Source organism: Sorex araneus, chromosome 10 (assembly GCF_027595985.1).
Source record: "Sorex araneus isolate mSorAra2 chromosome 10, mSorAra2.pri, whole genome shotgun sequence".
Taxonomy (NCBI): domain Eukaryota; kingdom Metazoa; phylum Chordata; class Mammalia; order Eulipotyphla; family Soricidae; genus Sorex; species Sorex araneus.
Window position 1 is genome coordinate 54,393,329 of NC_073311.1, and position 16,288 is coordinate 54,409,616.

The 16,288-nt window shown below is 49.5% G+C and overlaps 1 protein-coding gene across 4 annotated transcripts in view; it reads right to left on the bottom strand.

The window, feature by feature from the left end:
- Positions 1-16,288, bottom strand: part of GRIN2B (glutamate ionotropic receptor NMDA type subunit 2B) — a 485,599-nt gene that overhangs the window by 213,195 nt on the left and 256,116 nt on the right. For all 4 annotated transcript variants that reach the window (XM_055117944.1, XM_055117945.1, XM_055117946.1 and 1 more), the window contains one exon: positions 10,245-10,843. In XM_055117944.1, coding sequence (XP_054973919.1) covers positions 10,245-10,843 — 599 coding nt within the window. The remainder of the gene's footprint in view (positions 1-10,244; positions 10,844-16,288) is intronic.

Sequence of the window (16,288 nt, forward strand, 5' to 3'; positions counted from 1 at the left end):
TCCACCATTCTTCCCCTGCCCACAATCTTTTTTTTTCAATTATTTTTTCTTTTAGGGTCACACCTGGTGATGCACAGGGGTTACTCCTGGCTCTGCACTCAGGAATTTCCCCCTGGCGGTGCTCAGGGGACCATATAGGATGCTGGGAATCGAACCTGGTCGGCCACGTGCAAGACAAACGCCCTACCCGCTGTGCTATTGCTCCAGCCCCCCTGCCCCCAATCTTACTCTTGCCTCTCTACCCTCTCCAGGATGATCCCTGAGCACAGAGCCAGGAGTTAGCCCTGAGCATCACCAAGTGTGGTTCAACACCCACCCCTCTCCCCCTACCAACCCCGCCTTCTGAGAGGAAAATGAAGAAAGTCTGAGGAAGGCTACAGAGGAAAATAAGGCAGGAGATAGGGGAAGGGGAGGAGAGCTCTCTCTCCCCCCTCTCTTGTCCCTCTCTCTCCCCCTTCTCTCCTTCTCTCTGTTCCTCTCTCCCCCCTTCTCTCCCTTTTTTCTCCCCTTCTCTCTCTTTTTCTCTCTTCCTCTGTTTTCCCCTCTCTCTCCCTCACTCTCCTTCTCTCTTCTCTCCCTCTCCCTCTCTCTCTCTCCTTCTCTCTCTCTGTCTCTCCCTTGTCCCTCTCCCTCTCTCTCTGTCTCTCCCTTTCTCCCTCTCCCTTCCTCCCTCTCCCTCTCCCTCATCCCCCGCCCTCTCTACAGATGTCCAGGCAGGGTTCAAGCACATGCCCCAATACTGAGCACAGGAGTCTCATGCACATGCACAGTGACTGTGACAGCCCCCACTGGACAGCAGGGACTGCTGGGGTCCAGCTGGGAGGGGGCCAGCAACAGGTAGAGAGCACAGGGGTCTCACCCACAGCACACAGGGCAGGCTGGAGGCTACGGAAAGCCAGGACAAGGCATCAGGGAACCGCTGGGGTGCACCAGGAAAGGCTCAGGGACACAACTGCACACCAGGAAAGCATTTTCTGGGCAGTGATGCAGGGACAAGACCCGGTCATCGGACACTGGGGGCGAGTGGGGACAGGACCAGGGGACCGGGCAGTGCTGGGATGAGATGAGTGATGTGAAGTGGGTAAAGGAGAGACCTGGACATTCGGGGAGGAACCGGGACCAACTACTAAACCGTACAATCAACTCGAACTGGACCTTCAGACTTTCGGATGCAAACCTTTCATACAATTCTCGGGACCCTCCCAGCTCAGGAAAAATCCACTTTTGTGGCTCCATTTTCACTTACAATGAGGGCACCAGGGAACCTCCGACATCTGAAAGTAAGTTTCGGTGGAGAACCTGGAACACACACTTGACTGATCACAAATCTGCCACGCACTCTCTCTCACTTTCTCTCTCCTGCCCTCCTTCATCTCTTGCACCTCTCCTCTCCCCCCTTACCTCTCTCTCCTCTCATGCTTTCTCACCCCTCTGTCACTACCCCCTTCAGCTCATGAGCTCTCCATTCATTCAAAGAATTGAATGAATTTTTCAATTTCTCTTTCACCTCTCATCTCTCTCTCATCTCTCTCTCTCTCTCTCTCTCTCTCTCTCTCTCTCTCTCTCTCTCTCTCTCTCTCTCTCTCTCTCTCTCTCCTAACATGCCTGAATATCTTCCATTCTCCTCCGGCCATCCTGGGTGGACAGTGCTGGGCTTCCTAATGACCCCCATGAAGGAGTGAGGGATCATCTGGCTGCACTTGACTGTCCCACCCCCAGGGGGAGCCACTGACACTGAGAGCTATTCATCCACTGGCCAACAAGAAGCACAGGGATCCCGGCCATCACTTGATGCAGGACCACATGAGGACGCCAGGCCAAAGGTCTCTGGCCAGGTCACAGCCTGTGGTCCTACTGCCTGAGTCTGCTTTGCTCACTGTCTCTTTCAGGATTTGTCCCAAATCAATTTCCTGTACACAAATCTCTGTCTTTTGGTCTGTTTCCCAAGACACTAGAAAATTAAAAAAAAAAAAAAAAAAAAAAGAATCTGCTTGTGCTGCCTCTCAGGAACATTCACTGACAACTGAGAGACGGGGCGTGACCGCACAGCCCTGGCCCGGGTGTCACCAATGAACTGACTCCATCCTCCTGAGCTGGTCCACGCGGCTCTCCAGTGAGACCCCCGCAGGCGCCCTTGGGAGCCAAGGGGCAGGCACAGGCTCTGGGAGGCTGAATCCACCTCCAGGCTCGGGGGAGGTAACTTCTAGAAGCGCCTGCTGGCGGCAATGCTTTGAGTGAGAGCTGACGCAGGTGTGGGGCCCGCTCGGGTGCGAGGGCACAAGTCCCCAGCACTGCGTGGACCCAGAGAACACATGCTCCCCCCAGCCTGCCACGGCCCCTGAACCCCTCGTCTCTCTCCCAGCACCACACGGCCTGCAAGCACTGCAGAGAATGATTGTAGCTACCCCCTACACACACACACACACACACACACACACACACACACAATACCTCTGCCCCCAGCACTAACTCCTCAGTCCCACCCCTCTATCCCAGGCATCACTGAGAGTGGCACTAGACACCCCAGAACACAGGGAGGGATGACCCTGTTAAAAAATAATAATATTGGGGTTGGAGAGATAGCACAACAGATAGGGCACTTGCCTATCACACAGCCGTCTAGGTTTAATCCCCAGCCCCTGAGATGGTCCCCTGGGCCTGTCAGGAGTGATCTCCGAGCACAGAATAAGTCCTGAGCATGGCCAGGTGTGGCCCTCAAACCAAAATAATAATAATAGAAATAATAAAATTAAAAAATAATAATAAAAACTTAAGAAAAGCAGCTTTCTGCAGTTTCCCAAAATGCTCAAAAGTGGAGCCGGTGAAAGAATGCCACACTTTGAGGTGGCAATTTGGAGTAGGAAGGAAAAGATCGGTAGTAAGTTAAGGAAGTGGGGAAGGAAACTGAGGCCTGGGGCCGCCCCATGAGCAAAAGCCCTACGAGCACTCTCTCTGCGGTAGCCACAGCACCCAGCCCCTCCAGCCAGCACCCGAAGCTGCTTTGTGAAGAGCAGAAACATCAGTTCCTCAGACAGGAGAGGCTCAGGGGGAGAGGGGGGCAAGAACCCAGCCATTGTCTGAGTGACAGAAATAGCTCATAGGCGCTGAGAGCACCCTGCAAAGGAGACTCACTGGAAACTGCTTCCCCCACGGAAGTAATGAAGGAAAAGTACCTAGTACAGGTGGCTACGAATGGCTCAGAGCTATTTAAATACTTCCGGGTCATACAGTAACCACACTTGCTCAGATTTCGCTCGGGTACCAAGAAGATCCTTCACTTGGATCATTTTCAGGCCTGAGAAATACTCCTGCTCCCTCAGGCCAAGCAAGTTTCTGGGATGCTCAAATCTCTTGCGCGTCTGAGAGGGCTGCGGCGGAGAGCGGCCTGTATTTATAGTTTCCAATAAGGTAGAAATGAGTGCTACACATTTCCAAGAGAAAATTAATTCTGATTAGCGGGCAAGGCAGAGTTGTCAGATGTAGCAAATAATAATAAAGAGCTCTGCTAAATTGGGATTGCAGATAAACAAGTACTTATGTTTAGTATCAGTAATGTTCCAGGCGGCTCCTGGGACAGACTTCGCTTTAAAAAAAAAATTATCCATTGTTTATCTGCAATTCAATCCAAATTTGAATGAGTTTCTGTCTTTTTCTTGCAACCTTGATAAAACGCTTTGCCGGGGGCCAGGGAGCAGGGGGTGGGGCCTACCTGACTGTTCTGGCACTCAGTGCTCCGGAGTGCCCCCTGGTGGTGCCTGCTGTAATGCAGTGCTGGGGAACTGAATCTGTCTGCAGGGCGCAAAGCAAGCACCATGAGCCCTCAAAGGGATATTCTTTGTTTTTGTTTTAGTTGACTCGCTGCGTGATACACAGGTACACAGCTTCCATGATTTGTGATCAGGTTTCAGTCATACAGTGTTCCAACACCCACCCCTCCACCAGTGTGCATATCCTAACACCAATGTCCCAATGTCCCATATATCTAAGGGAGACACGTTCTACATTCTTCTCTCTCTCTCTCTCTTTCTCTCTCTCCCTCTCTCTCCCTCGCTTCTCTCTCTCCTCTCTCTCTCTCACTCTCTATCCCCCTCGCTTCTCTCTCCTCTCTCCTTTCTCCTCTCTCTCCCTCACTCTCTCTTGCCTCTCTCTTTCCTCTCTCTCTCCCTTTCTCTCTCTCTTTCTCTCTTTCTCAATCTCTATCTCCCTCTGTCTCTCTCTCTTTCTCTCCCTTCTTTTGGGCATAATAGTTTGCAAGACAGATACTGAGAGGCCATCACGTTCGGTCCTTTTCCCACTCTCAGCATACATCTCCCAGCCTGAGCGCTCCCTTTCTGTCAAAGGGCTGTTGCTATGGTGCTGAAGTGGATGCCCTGTCGTCACTAGGCTCCAACTTCAATCCCAGCACAGCTTCCCCCCCCCACACACCCCATAGAATCGCTCAGCACCCCACAGACCACCAAGCTCTAGGCCTGATGGACCCAGAACAGCTGGGCTAGGCAGGACCATATCACCAGTCCCTGGGCACTGACCCGACCCTCACCACCAGGCTCCTGGGCCCCCTAAGCAGTGCCCCTAGACCCCTGCAAGTCTGTCCTGCTGCTTGGAGATTCGAGCCAGTAACAGTCAAGCATACTCCAAGTTCTACCAGCTTGATAAAAACCAGATAAACACACACGCCCCCCCCCCCAATCCACCCCCGGTTTGCCATGGACTCAACTAAGGAAGGTCCATTCCCCTTCCAAGGGGACCTTGGCACATCCGCATTTCCAGGGGGACACCATAGACCTTGCTGAAGTCTGGACTCTCCTGCAGGTGGCCAGAGCTCAGAGAGCCCCCCTGCCCCTCATGCCGGACCGGAGGCTGCTGAACAGGAAAGGCTTTGGCAGGCTCAGAAGGTCGGAGCTCAGATTTGCCTGATGCTTTGTTCCTGCCACCATGCGCTGCTCACCCTGAATTCCAGCTGCTGCTGCTGCTGCTGCCACGGGGTTGGGGGGGGGGGAGCTGAGCACCAGGCTAGCCCCCCCGCCCCCCCACAACTGGATCTGCCACGATCTCCTGCTGTGGCCAAGGGGGGCCCAGACTTGCTTTGTTCTTTCAGAACAACCCGGGGTGCTGCAGGGGAGAGCAGGAGGAAGGGGCTGACCTAAGTCCACGGGCCAGCGCTCTGGGCCTCTCACGGGGGTCTAGACTCTGCTGAGAGCCCCTGGCCGTCCCTGTGAGCCAGCCCAAACCCCTTCTGGGAGAAACACGCAAGAAAATATCCCCAAGCGAGGTGAGGGACTGAATTTCAGAACTACGAACTACGAGATGCCATGGTTGAGAGCAGGGGAGGGAGGGAGGGAGGGAGCAGTGGGGATGGTGAAGGATGCAGGCATAAATACCCTCCGGAAAGGACAGGTGGGAGAGGACGTGTTAGAGGGGACAGGGCTACAGGAAGCACCTTTCAGGCAGGGCCCTGAGAAGCATACCTTGTCTCTATTTCTTTCTGTGTCTGTGTGTCTGTCTTACTCGCTCTCTCTGATAAAGAACTTTGTGAGGGGCTGGAGCAATAGCACAGTGGGGAGGGCATTTGCCTCGCATGCGGCCGACCCGGGTTCGATTCCCAGCATCCCATAGGGTCCCCTGAGCACTGCCAGGGGTTAATTCCTGAGTGCAGAGCTAGGAGTAATCCCTGAGCATCACCGGGCATGACCCCCCCACCCCCCACCTCCTGCCAAAAAAAAATAATAACTTTGTGAATGATCTATAATGTGAAATCTGGATTGATTTCAGAAGGGCAGCACCTGAGATGTAGGTGGGCATGTGCGGCCAGCATGACCCCAAGCTCTGAGGAAGGTGTCTAGGGTACAGGGAGCTGACCCTCCTAAGAGATCACCAGGGGTAGTAACAGAGGCCAGAACCAATGATGACTGTGCAGGGACAGTGTCGAGAGAGCAAATGCCATGATGTTGCATTCTAACGGAGAGGGAACAAAAGGGGAGCCCTTCCTGGCGGGGCCCTGTTTATCTGGAGGACGTTCCAGAGAAAGTCAAGCATTGCCCGGCTGCGGCTAGGCTCTGAGGGAAAAAACCACTTGATTTCACTGTGCTGTCGGCAGATGTTTTAGTCTCTGAAGTCCTTCCTTGTGAGCTTTGACTTGAAGGAGTGAGCACTTAGTGAAATTGCTGTACTTAGCCCCAAACAAAGGGAAAGTCAATGAATGCATAGTACCGCCTACAGGGAACATTTTCATTTTATTTTACTTGGCTTTGGGTCATACCTGGCCACGCATAGGGCTTACTTCTGGCTCTGTGGCTGAGGGGTGCTCAGGGCTTCATAAGTGGTGCTGGGAACCGAACCCCAATCTACTACATGCAAGGCAAATGCCTGACCTGCAGAATTATCTCTTCGGTCCCCAGGGCAAAGATTTTAAAGGAAATCTGTATGCCTGGCCTCAGGGGAAGCAGCCATAGATCTGCAGAGTCAGTTGTGGGGCTGCTCTGACCTCTACTGTGGTGGGGAGTCCTGTGTCTTGCAGGCCACCTCTCCACTGGCTTCCATGGATGGAGAGGGACAAGAGGTAACCCTGCACTAAATGACAAAGGTCAGAGATAGTCTGAGGGGCTCTAGTGGAAAAGCACCAGTCTATCAGACGGATAGCAGGATAAAGGGGCTCCCCGCTCAGGGCACCTCCCTGCAGGAAACCCAGCCAAAACCAAGTCACGGGAGAAAGACAAAGTAACAGATAGAGAGTTCGCCTGGGTGCTTGGTGGAACAGCGGGTGAGGAATCTGAACAAGGCAGAGGAAAGAATTAAATGGTGCCTCTTAAGAGACAAAATCAGTTCAGTGTTGCAGGGATGCGATGTTCAGGACAAGAGAGAGGGAAGGCAGGGGACAAGTCGGAGAGCCTTATGGAGACACAACGTTGGGCGTTTGTTTGGTTTGGTGTTTGGTGGAGACCAGCTCTGGTGGTGCTCAGGGCTTACTCCTGACTCTGTGCTCAGAGATCCCTTCTGCAGGAGCTTTGGGGTGCCGGGAACTGTGCCTGGGTTGACCATGTGCAAAGCAAATACCCTGCCCACTGCACTACCTTTCTGGCCCGAGAGACACAACTTTGTTAGAGGTATTAGCGGGAGAGTGGTGAGATCATGTTTTCATTTCAGACCTGTGGCTGCCTTGGAGATTGGAAGGAGGCGGAACTGACAATTGGGAGCTATGAGAGGTGCTAGAAAAAAAAGAAAAACTGGGCCAGAGAAGGGGCAAAGACGAGGTGGAAGCACCCACAGGAATGCCATGGCCAGGAGACCCCAGGGGCAGGGATCCACACTCCTGAGACATTTTCCCTTGGGGTCCCCGGGTAAAAGCTGGTACGGGTGGGAGGGTCCTGGGAGAGGGGCAGCAGCACCACCCTGCACAGGGCTGGGCTGGAGACTCCCCAGCACCCAAAGATTATCAGTGCCAGGCTTCAGCCAGACACATCAGCCGGGGGGACCATCCAGAAAAGAACAGTGTCCTTGGTCACGGAGAAGAAAAGAAGGGGGCTGAGAAGAGGAGGCTGAGAGGCACCAACAGTTGAGATGTAAGGAAAGAAGAACGTACCAAGCAGCCAAGGGCTGGGAGGAAACACCAGCTGGGCAGAAGCAAGCCAGAGATGGTGACCAGGGACAGGGACAGAGTCATTCTGTGTTCAGGGCTCACACCCAGTGGTTCTCAAGAGGTCCACACCGTGCTGGGGACCTAACCAGACTCAGCCACATTCAGGGAAAGAATCTCAACTCTGTGCTACTTGCCTGCTTCCTTTCCCTTAATTTTAATTTTTTTTTAATGGAATCTCCATGAGATAGAGCATCACAAACCTATTTGTGATCTCCAAGGCCAGAGAAAATGGGCCAGGAGGACTGGTCAAGGGTTGAAATTACCACAAGGGTGTGTGTGTGTGTGTGTGTGTGTGTGTGTGTGTGTGTGTGTGTGTGTGTGTGCAGGGAGGGTAGTTAAGGTAGAGGAGGTCCACTGTGACCATGATGTTTGGAAGTGACCACTCTGGACAAGAACTGAGCGCTGAAAGAAGGTAAAGGGATGTACGTGATGACCTTTCAGCATCTGTGTTGCAAATCATAATGCTTCCTTTCCTTTGCTTCTTTAAATTTTCATTTTGTGGACCTGTTTCAGTTTCAGCTCTGCATTAGGGGCTTGGTGGGGAGTCTACAGTCCAACTCCTGCCAGGAGAGAACCAGATATAAACGAGAAATGAAGGAAGCAGAGCAGGAAGCAGAGTCGAACTCCGCTCGCCACAGGCCTATGTTTCCAGAGGACTCGGCCTTCTGTGCTACTTCTTAAGCCAGGTGGGAGCCCCTGAGTGTTTCTTACATTTTTCTGAGTCTGTGTCTGATGAAGCTCATAAGAGATTTGAAAATGGGGGTCTAAAACTGCTCAGGGAATAAGCAGAAGTCCAGTTATCAAACTCCGTGCATAACTATGATCCTATGCACGGAAACTAGCAGAGAGCCAACAAGCTGCTCACAGCTTCACTCCGCTATCCCCCTGGGCCGCTGAATCAAAGGAGAGCATTCATTTCTTCCCTGTGCACTACCGCATTGTTAGGGACTTCAGAATGCGCCCATGTCATCGTGTTAAATGAAATCATTCCATGAATTTCTCTAAGTTGAAATGTTTTCCTGATCTTCAAGATACTGAGAGAGGGGCCAGAGTGATAGCACAGCGGGTAGGGCATTTGCCTTGCACTCGGCCGACCCGGGTTCGATCCCCAGCATCCCATATGGTCTCCCAAGCACCGCCAGAGTAATTCCTGAGTGCGAAGCCAGGAGTAACCCCTGAGCATCGCTGGGTATGACCCCAAAAGCAAATAATAATAATAATAATAATAATAATAATAAGATACTGAGAGAGTGAGCTAGCATGGTTTTAAGTGGTGACTTCATAGAGCTGAGCTGTGGCACTGGTTTGTGCCAAAAAAAAAAAAAAGAAAAGAAAAGGTAATGGTTAAGTACACAGAACAGAAATGACTGCCTCTTACAGTAAGATTTTCTACTTTCTGAATCTGTAATGTTTACGTTTACATCTTAGGCAGATGCATTGCTTAAAATGTCATATCAAAACAGGTAAAGAACCTGATAAATAAAGTTGAAATAATACCAAAAAAAAAAAAAAGATTTTCTACTTTACTCTTTGGTATTAAGATATTCTGTACCTAAACTCCCTTTGGGTGTTAAGTTATTCTTCTTATAATCTGAAGGCAAGTTTATAGGAGTTTGTTTACTTGTTTTAATTTCCTTAGTAAGGAAGAAAAAAAATGATTGGTTCTAGATTGATTACTTAAAAAAAAAAAAGTCCCCCAAAGTATGGCAGAGAATCATCTACCCACCCTTCACAGTACCACTATACCCGTCTAGGCTGGGGTAGGTGGCAAGATCTGGGCAGAAGTGCACCTTCACCTTCTTCTAACCGAATTCACCAGAGTGGAATCAATTATGCACCAGACTTCTCCAGCAGCATTTTTTTTCTTAACGGTAGAGGGAAGAGAAGCAAATTCTGGTCCTCTGTGGGAAGACTCTTCCCATACCTGCAGACCGAACACCCAACTCTCCACTCCACTTCATACAACAGCCTCCCAGGGAACAAGGGGGCTGGTCTCCTAGATGGCCAACTTTTCTGGGTCTTCAGAGTGATCCAAGACAGAGGCCATGGAGAAGCCTGGGTGTGACTCAAGGCTGAATCTCTTCCTGCAGAGACTTTAGACAGTTTCATGGACAAGCCTTATTCCCTTGATTGTCAAATGCAAAGCATTTGAAAACCCTGCCTGACCAAGTAATTGCTTTAAGGATTAAAGGAAGCCAACCATGCAAGACACTTAGAACAACTCTTGTACTCACTATTCAACGAGAAAGAAGTGTAGGGCCTGGGGAGACAGCTCAGGAGACAGAGCACATGCCTTGCATGTGCAAGTTCTCGACCCCTACTGGGTCCCAAAACTCCTAGGAATAGCCCTGGACTTCTCTGATCATATCCAGGGTGGCCCTGGTGGCGTTCAGTACTGCTAAGTCCAAGCTGTGCTTGGGAACTACCCCTCAGGATAAGATAAGAGTTTCTCCGTAGTCTTCAGCACAAGAACATGACACAATCTGGGTCTGAAGTCCCCTTCCTGGCCCCTGATACCCTAGAGAAGAGCCCTCACCCCACTAGCATCCTGATACGCTCATACCACAGTTCTGGAACTGCCACCCAGCCTTTCAAGCAGCGCACTCACCGATTCAGCATGTTGGACTGGTAGATGCGCTTCTCGTGGGTGTTGTAGCAGCTACTCTTGGGTTCGGGGATGAAGCTGTGCTCAGACAGCATGTCCGAGGCTGCGCTGGTAATGATGGCGATCCCGTCTCGCACCCTGGCAGAGAGACCATAGTCCCATTCATCATAGGACACAGAGATGAGCCCCGTGGGGAACTCAGAGGGCACCGTGTCTGTATCTCCTGCCACCAGACTGGGCACGATCCACGTGTAGCCATAGCCTGTCAGCCCGACGGAGTTGGCCACCTCGAAGATGTAGGTGGCCTCCTCCTTGGTACAGTAAAGCAGAATGATGGGGCTTTGCAGTTTCTTGAGCTGATTCTGGATCTTCGAGTCTCCATCATCCAGGGACATGTCCAGCAGGAGGACTTCCTCCAGCTCCCAACCCACAAAGCTATTCTCGATGGTGCTGCGGATCTTGTTGACAAAGTCCTGGTAGCCGGGGAAGTAGGTGGTGACGATGGAAAAGATGTACCAGTCGTACTCTTCCATGATATTGAGCATGACGGATGCTTGCTGTTCAATGGAGGGGCCAAACTGGAAGAACATGGAAGACTCGTCCTACAAGAGTGACAGTGTAGGGAGAAAAGGGGGGAAAAAAAACATCAGAACAAGTACGGTAAGGAGAGTTTGAACCAACTGAATACAAAGGCTTATATTCATCATTTAGTTTTTCACAGAATGCCCTTAAACTTCAATCCTTTTAAACTGGAAATGCATTTAATGCCTTTCTTGATAAAACTATCTCCTAAACTCTAGAGAAAAATCAACAGAGCTCTATGGAATCCTTATCTGGAGTCCTTGGAGCTACTGCAGAGCCTAAAGCAGTTTCCGAACACCAAACTTGTTAATATTTCCATAGCAACACATGAAAATCACACAAAGTGGGATAAAGATTTTCTTAATGGCTTAAGGTCAGGTGAGGTCAGGCTTTACTGTCCAAAAAAGTTATGAACACACACACATACACATACACACACACACACACACACACATACACATACACACATTTTTTGTAACTGTGAACCTTTGGACATTTCCACTGTAGAAGAGTATCACTCAATCAGAATATAAAATTCCAAGTACCATCCATCTATCCATCTACCTTCCTGCCTACCTGTGAGGTGATGTTTTCACCCTGAGGCTGGTACTCAGGTATCAAAAAGAAATGGCATCAGGAAGAAGATTGGGTTGTCTATTTTTGATAAGGATATAAATGTTAAATTTGTAGCACAGTGAAACCTTGTCTGCTGTTATGGTAAATAAATTATGCAAGTTAAAGTAAGGCTCAAACTATTTCTCAGTTACCAGTTAGAATGAATGACTTGTCTGTAGGGCTGGAGCAATAGCACAACGAGGAAGGTGTTTGCCTTGCATGTGGCCAACCTGGGTCTGATCCCTGGCATCCCATATGGTCCACCAAGGGCTGTCAGGAGTGATCTTTGAGCACAACTGGGTTTGGCCCAAAAACATAACAAAACAAAACAAGAATAACTCATGTGCTGGAGCATAGATGATTAAATCGTGCTTTATTTTAGTCATATAGAATGTTTTTCCTCTTTCCCAAAGGACATTAGCATCATGCTCTGCATACAATGGCCCACCGAAAGGTCTAAACACTTTTCTCCCCCTGCCCTCCCCCTTCCTATTCCCTTTTTTTTGTTTGTTTGTTGTTTCTGAGACATATCCAGCAATGCCCAGGGATTGCTCCTGGTTCTGAGCTCAGAGATCAAGGGATCATTCTTCATGGTCTTCATCCTTAGGGGCTAATATAAGGTGTCAGCAATTGAACCCAGGTCAGCTGAGTGGGACACAAGCACCCCGTCCACTGTACTGTCTCTCTAGCCCCTAAATATTTTGCCGCAAGCCATTGTGAATTGCTCCCTTGTTAAGCTTTGCCCTGGGATGGTAAATCCTGTGTTTTGTTCTTCACTTTACAGCTTCAGATGCCAAGCAGCCCTCTTCCACGATTTCCTGGTGGGTGCAGGCCCACCTGCCTTCCCTCTGTGAGATGACATCTCCAGTTCAGGAACACAGGAGCTAACCATTTCTTTCTTAAGGGGACATTTCTTTTCTTTTTTTGCATCCTCTAAACTAGTGCCTCAAAGTATGGGTACAAGGAACTAGGTTTTTTAAACAAATTAAATAGTGATTTCTTAGCTCAGGGGCATATTGTACTTTGGCGAAACTACTGAGTCATCAGGGGGTACCAACTATTAAAAATAATACAGTTGAGCCCTATCCAGCTGGGATCCAAGGAGCATGGACTCAGCAATGAAATCTGCCAACCAGTGGACTGGCCACAGTGGAGAGTGCTTCTCGATGATTCCATGTTTCCCTTGTGCTCTGAGGAAGGAAAAAGCCAAGGTTGAGTCTCTTTACCCTTAAGGTAATGCTTCCTGCTGCTGATAAAGTGATGCTTATGGGCATAGCCCATAGCCCTGGACATCAACGTGTGAAGAGAAACCTCTTGGGACCTAGGAATTCAGAAGAGCACAGAGGGTAAGAAGAACAGAGGTGGGTTTTTGTTGTTGTTGTTGCTTTTTGGGTCATATCCGGAGATACACAGGGGTTACTCCTGGCTCTGCACTCAGGAATTACCCCTGGCGGTGCTCAGGGGACCATATGGGATGCTGGGAATCGAACCTGAGTCGGCCGTGTACAAGGCAAACACCCTACCCGCTGTGCTATTGCTCCAGCCCCAAACAGAGTTTCGAATAGGGATCTCTTGCACATCCAGTCCAGGCCATAACCTGCACTTGCTCGTGTTGTGGCCACAAGGACTACACTTTCATGGAGCCAGACTGGTCCTGGTCTTTAGGTGGTAAGATATGTCTGGGGACCCCAAACAGCATAGCTTAATGATTCCAACACTCATGGGGGACCTAGAGAGACAACAGCCCCATTCCCTCACCACCACCACACACGCACCCCACCAGGGAGAGAGGCTGGTGAGAAAGCCGCAGCCCCGCAACAGCTATCACATGAAAGAAATCATCCTTTCTTTTTCTTTTTACACTTTGAGCCAAAGAGAAGTTTGGGGATTCTTACATGAGACATATAATCACTTGAGTTTTCACAACCCAGTGGGTACAACCAAGTGACAAAAGCTTCGGGAGATACCTGCAAACAGTGTCTGGCAGGATGAAAAGGTTCCCTACGGGAGGCAAAGCAATTCCGTGATCAACAAATGTCCTTCTCACGAGGCAGTTCTCGAATACCCGCCAGCAAAGCCAGAGCGGGTCCGAATGCACAGCGAGAGAGAGAACCCTGAGAAAAATCCTCATGCTCAACGGGCCCACGCTAATGAGGTGGAATTTGAAAGAAAACCAATCTATTATGCCGCAAGCTGACCCTCTCCTCTGTTTGCTTTTCTTAAAACTCACACAGTTATGAACCAGCTCCTACAGAAACTGTTGGCTGTTGTAAGAAAATAAGGAAAGAGGAGCATCCGCATGGTTCCATTTCAGCCCTATCATCTCCTTAACCTATCTTGGGGCCCTCAGATAGGTCATCTCGAGCTCTTCTGCTCTCATCAGCCTTTTCGTCATTTTTGAGGGGGTTTGGGGTTGGGGAGAGACATAAAGCTGCTTTAGGGACCATCTGGTATCAAGAATTGAACTTGGGGGTCTCTGCATAGAAAACCTCCATTCCAGCCCTTTGACCTATCTACCCAGCAGCCTATTTTTCTGACCAATCTTTTGTGAAATAAGGGTGATCATATGTCCATTTTATCCGTGGCACCAGGAGGAAGTGGCAAAACCCAAGAGAAATCAAGAGACAGAGTTATAGCTTGGGTGAGTGGCTCCTGGCATAGAGAAAGGCCTGATGTTATTCATTTTATTGACACATCCATCTGACACATATATCCTTCAGAAGTGGGACAGTTGTTTTTTTCAACAAAGCTGTGGGTTACCTCTGAGTTGCCAGTGATGGCAGTCTTTGCAAATTATGGCTACAGTCACAAATTACAGACCCGTCTCCATGTGTGCCCGGAGTGGCAAGAACCAGTGCCCTGGCAATGACATTGCAGGCATCAGTAGTCATGGTGACCCATTAGGAAGGGGTTGCAGGCCTCTTCTGTCCTTACGTACTGGCCAACTCATCTCTAGTCCTCCAGTCCCACAGTCCCCAGCCAACCTAAGTCACACATACCCTCCTCACTCCTCAGGTACCACTACAGCCCTGCCTAGCCTCCAGACCAACCCGGTTAGAGCTCTGAACCTAGCTTTGCCCACTCCTCTCCCCTGCCTGCCAAGAAATCCTCACAAGACAGTGATGATGACCAGAAACTAGTAGAACCATAAGCACGAATCTGGTACTACACACAGAAGCATAGGATCATTGTTCTGACTACCTGGTGCTTGGTTCATCCTTAACTCCCATGAAGCACCAAGAATAGCCAAGCAAAATAAAGGACCTCAGCCATGCCCATCGATGGGTACAGAAGCCCAGAGAAGTTCTCAAGTATGTTAGAACATTTGCCCAAGGCTGCCTATAGAGCAGCAATCCCCTCATTGTTCACTGAACTGGGAAATCATTGAAAGAAATAGTCAATCAACTTGGAAAAAAAAAAGGCATGGGGAAAAATGAAGAAAATCATTCAAATAGAAATGAAGGAGCTACAGAACACCACAGAAGGATTTAGCAGCAGGAGGAAGAGTCCTCTTCAGGGTGAAAAACAGAGATCTCTAGGTAGTAGCTTCCTCAAGGTCCCCCGTATTGATTTGTTTTATCTCTCCATGTTGTGACAAAAGGCTGATGTCACGAAAAGGGGAAGGGCTTTAGAAGCAGTTCCTAACTCTGAGTGACAATTCCTGGCCATAAAAGCACACAGGATATTAGCACGGATATTTGCACCGTCCAATGAGAACCCCTCAGTCCAGATCATTAGGGTGTATCCACATCACTTTGATGTTCCTGGTGCTGCATTGTTAATGAGAAGAAACAAAACAGGTGCCTCTTTATTCTATGATCTGCCTTGGAAAAGAACTGCCTGGAGAATCAGCAGGATCTGACCCTTTTCCATGTCGCCCAGACTCCCTACGGAGGCCCGTTAGAAGAAAGGATTAACTTCTCCCGCTGGTTATGCCCCAACAATGGGCTTGGCTGTTAACCATCCATGGTGATTGCATCCATTGAAGACAAGCAAGTTGCTCAAAGTCACAGCTCTTCTAGGGTCAAGGACACCAAATTGCCAGCTATCAGAGCTGGTCTCCTTGTCCCAGTTTGGGGCAACTCTGAAAATCTTTGTCTCCAAGACTTCCTCCATAGATGGCTAAAGTTTCCATTACACAGTTCTTCTCACTGTTTTCATCTCACTTTAGCTATCTGTGCCCAATTCTGCCTTCCCTTTCAAGGTGTAACTCTCAGAGGATGGACTGACAGATGGACACACACACACACACACACATACACACACATACACACCAATAAATGTCCTGCACAAAAACCTTAATCTCAAGCCTCAGTTTCCCAGAGAACTTTCGAAGGATGGACAATGAACTGAAATGTTCCTCTGTTCCAACTGTCTGTGGTCGGTGCATGTCTTTCTTAAAGAAGCAGGTAAGAATGCACAGTCTACAAAAGTTGACTGTGGACACTTTTCAGGAAAGTGGGGGATGCCTTGTGGAGTCAGCCAGAGAGGCGAAAATTGCCTTTACACCTCCCCGTAGCAAATTCCCAAAGACAGCATCTTTACACACTATCCTTTGTTGGGCTGTCACTCCAACCCCATGATCATCCCCATAACTCTACAAGAGTTATCTTCCCATGGAGATAGCATGACCTCACTATGACCTATAAGGCATCCTCTCTTGTATCCTGTGTCTAGAAGCAACAGATTCACTTCTCTTTGCCCCCCACCTTCCTGCTCCTCTCCCCTCCTATGCCGGTTCCTCATCTTCCTCTGCCCTTTTAAGTTCATGCCTCACTCCCAATTTCAAGGATTCTATGTCCCATTACCTCCTACGGTCTCCTGACTTTAATTCGTGTAGATACCAACCC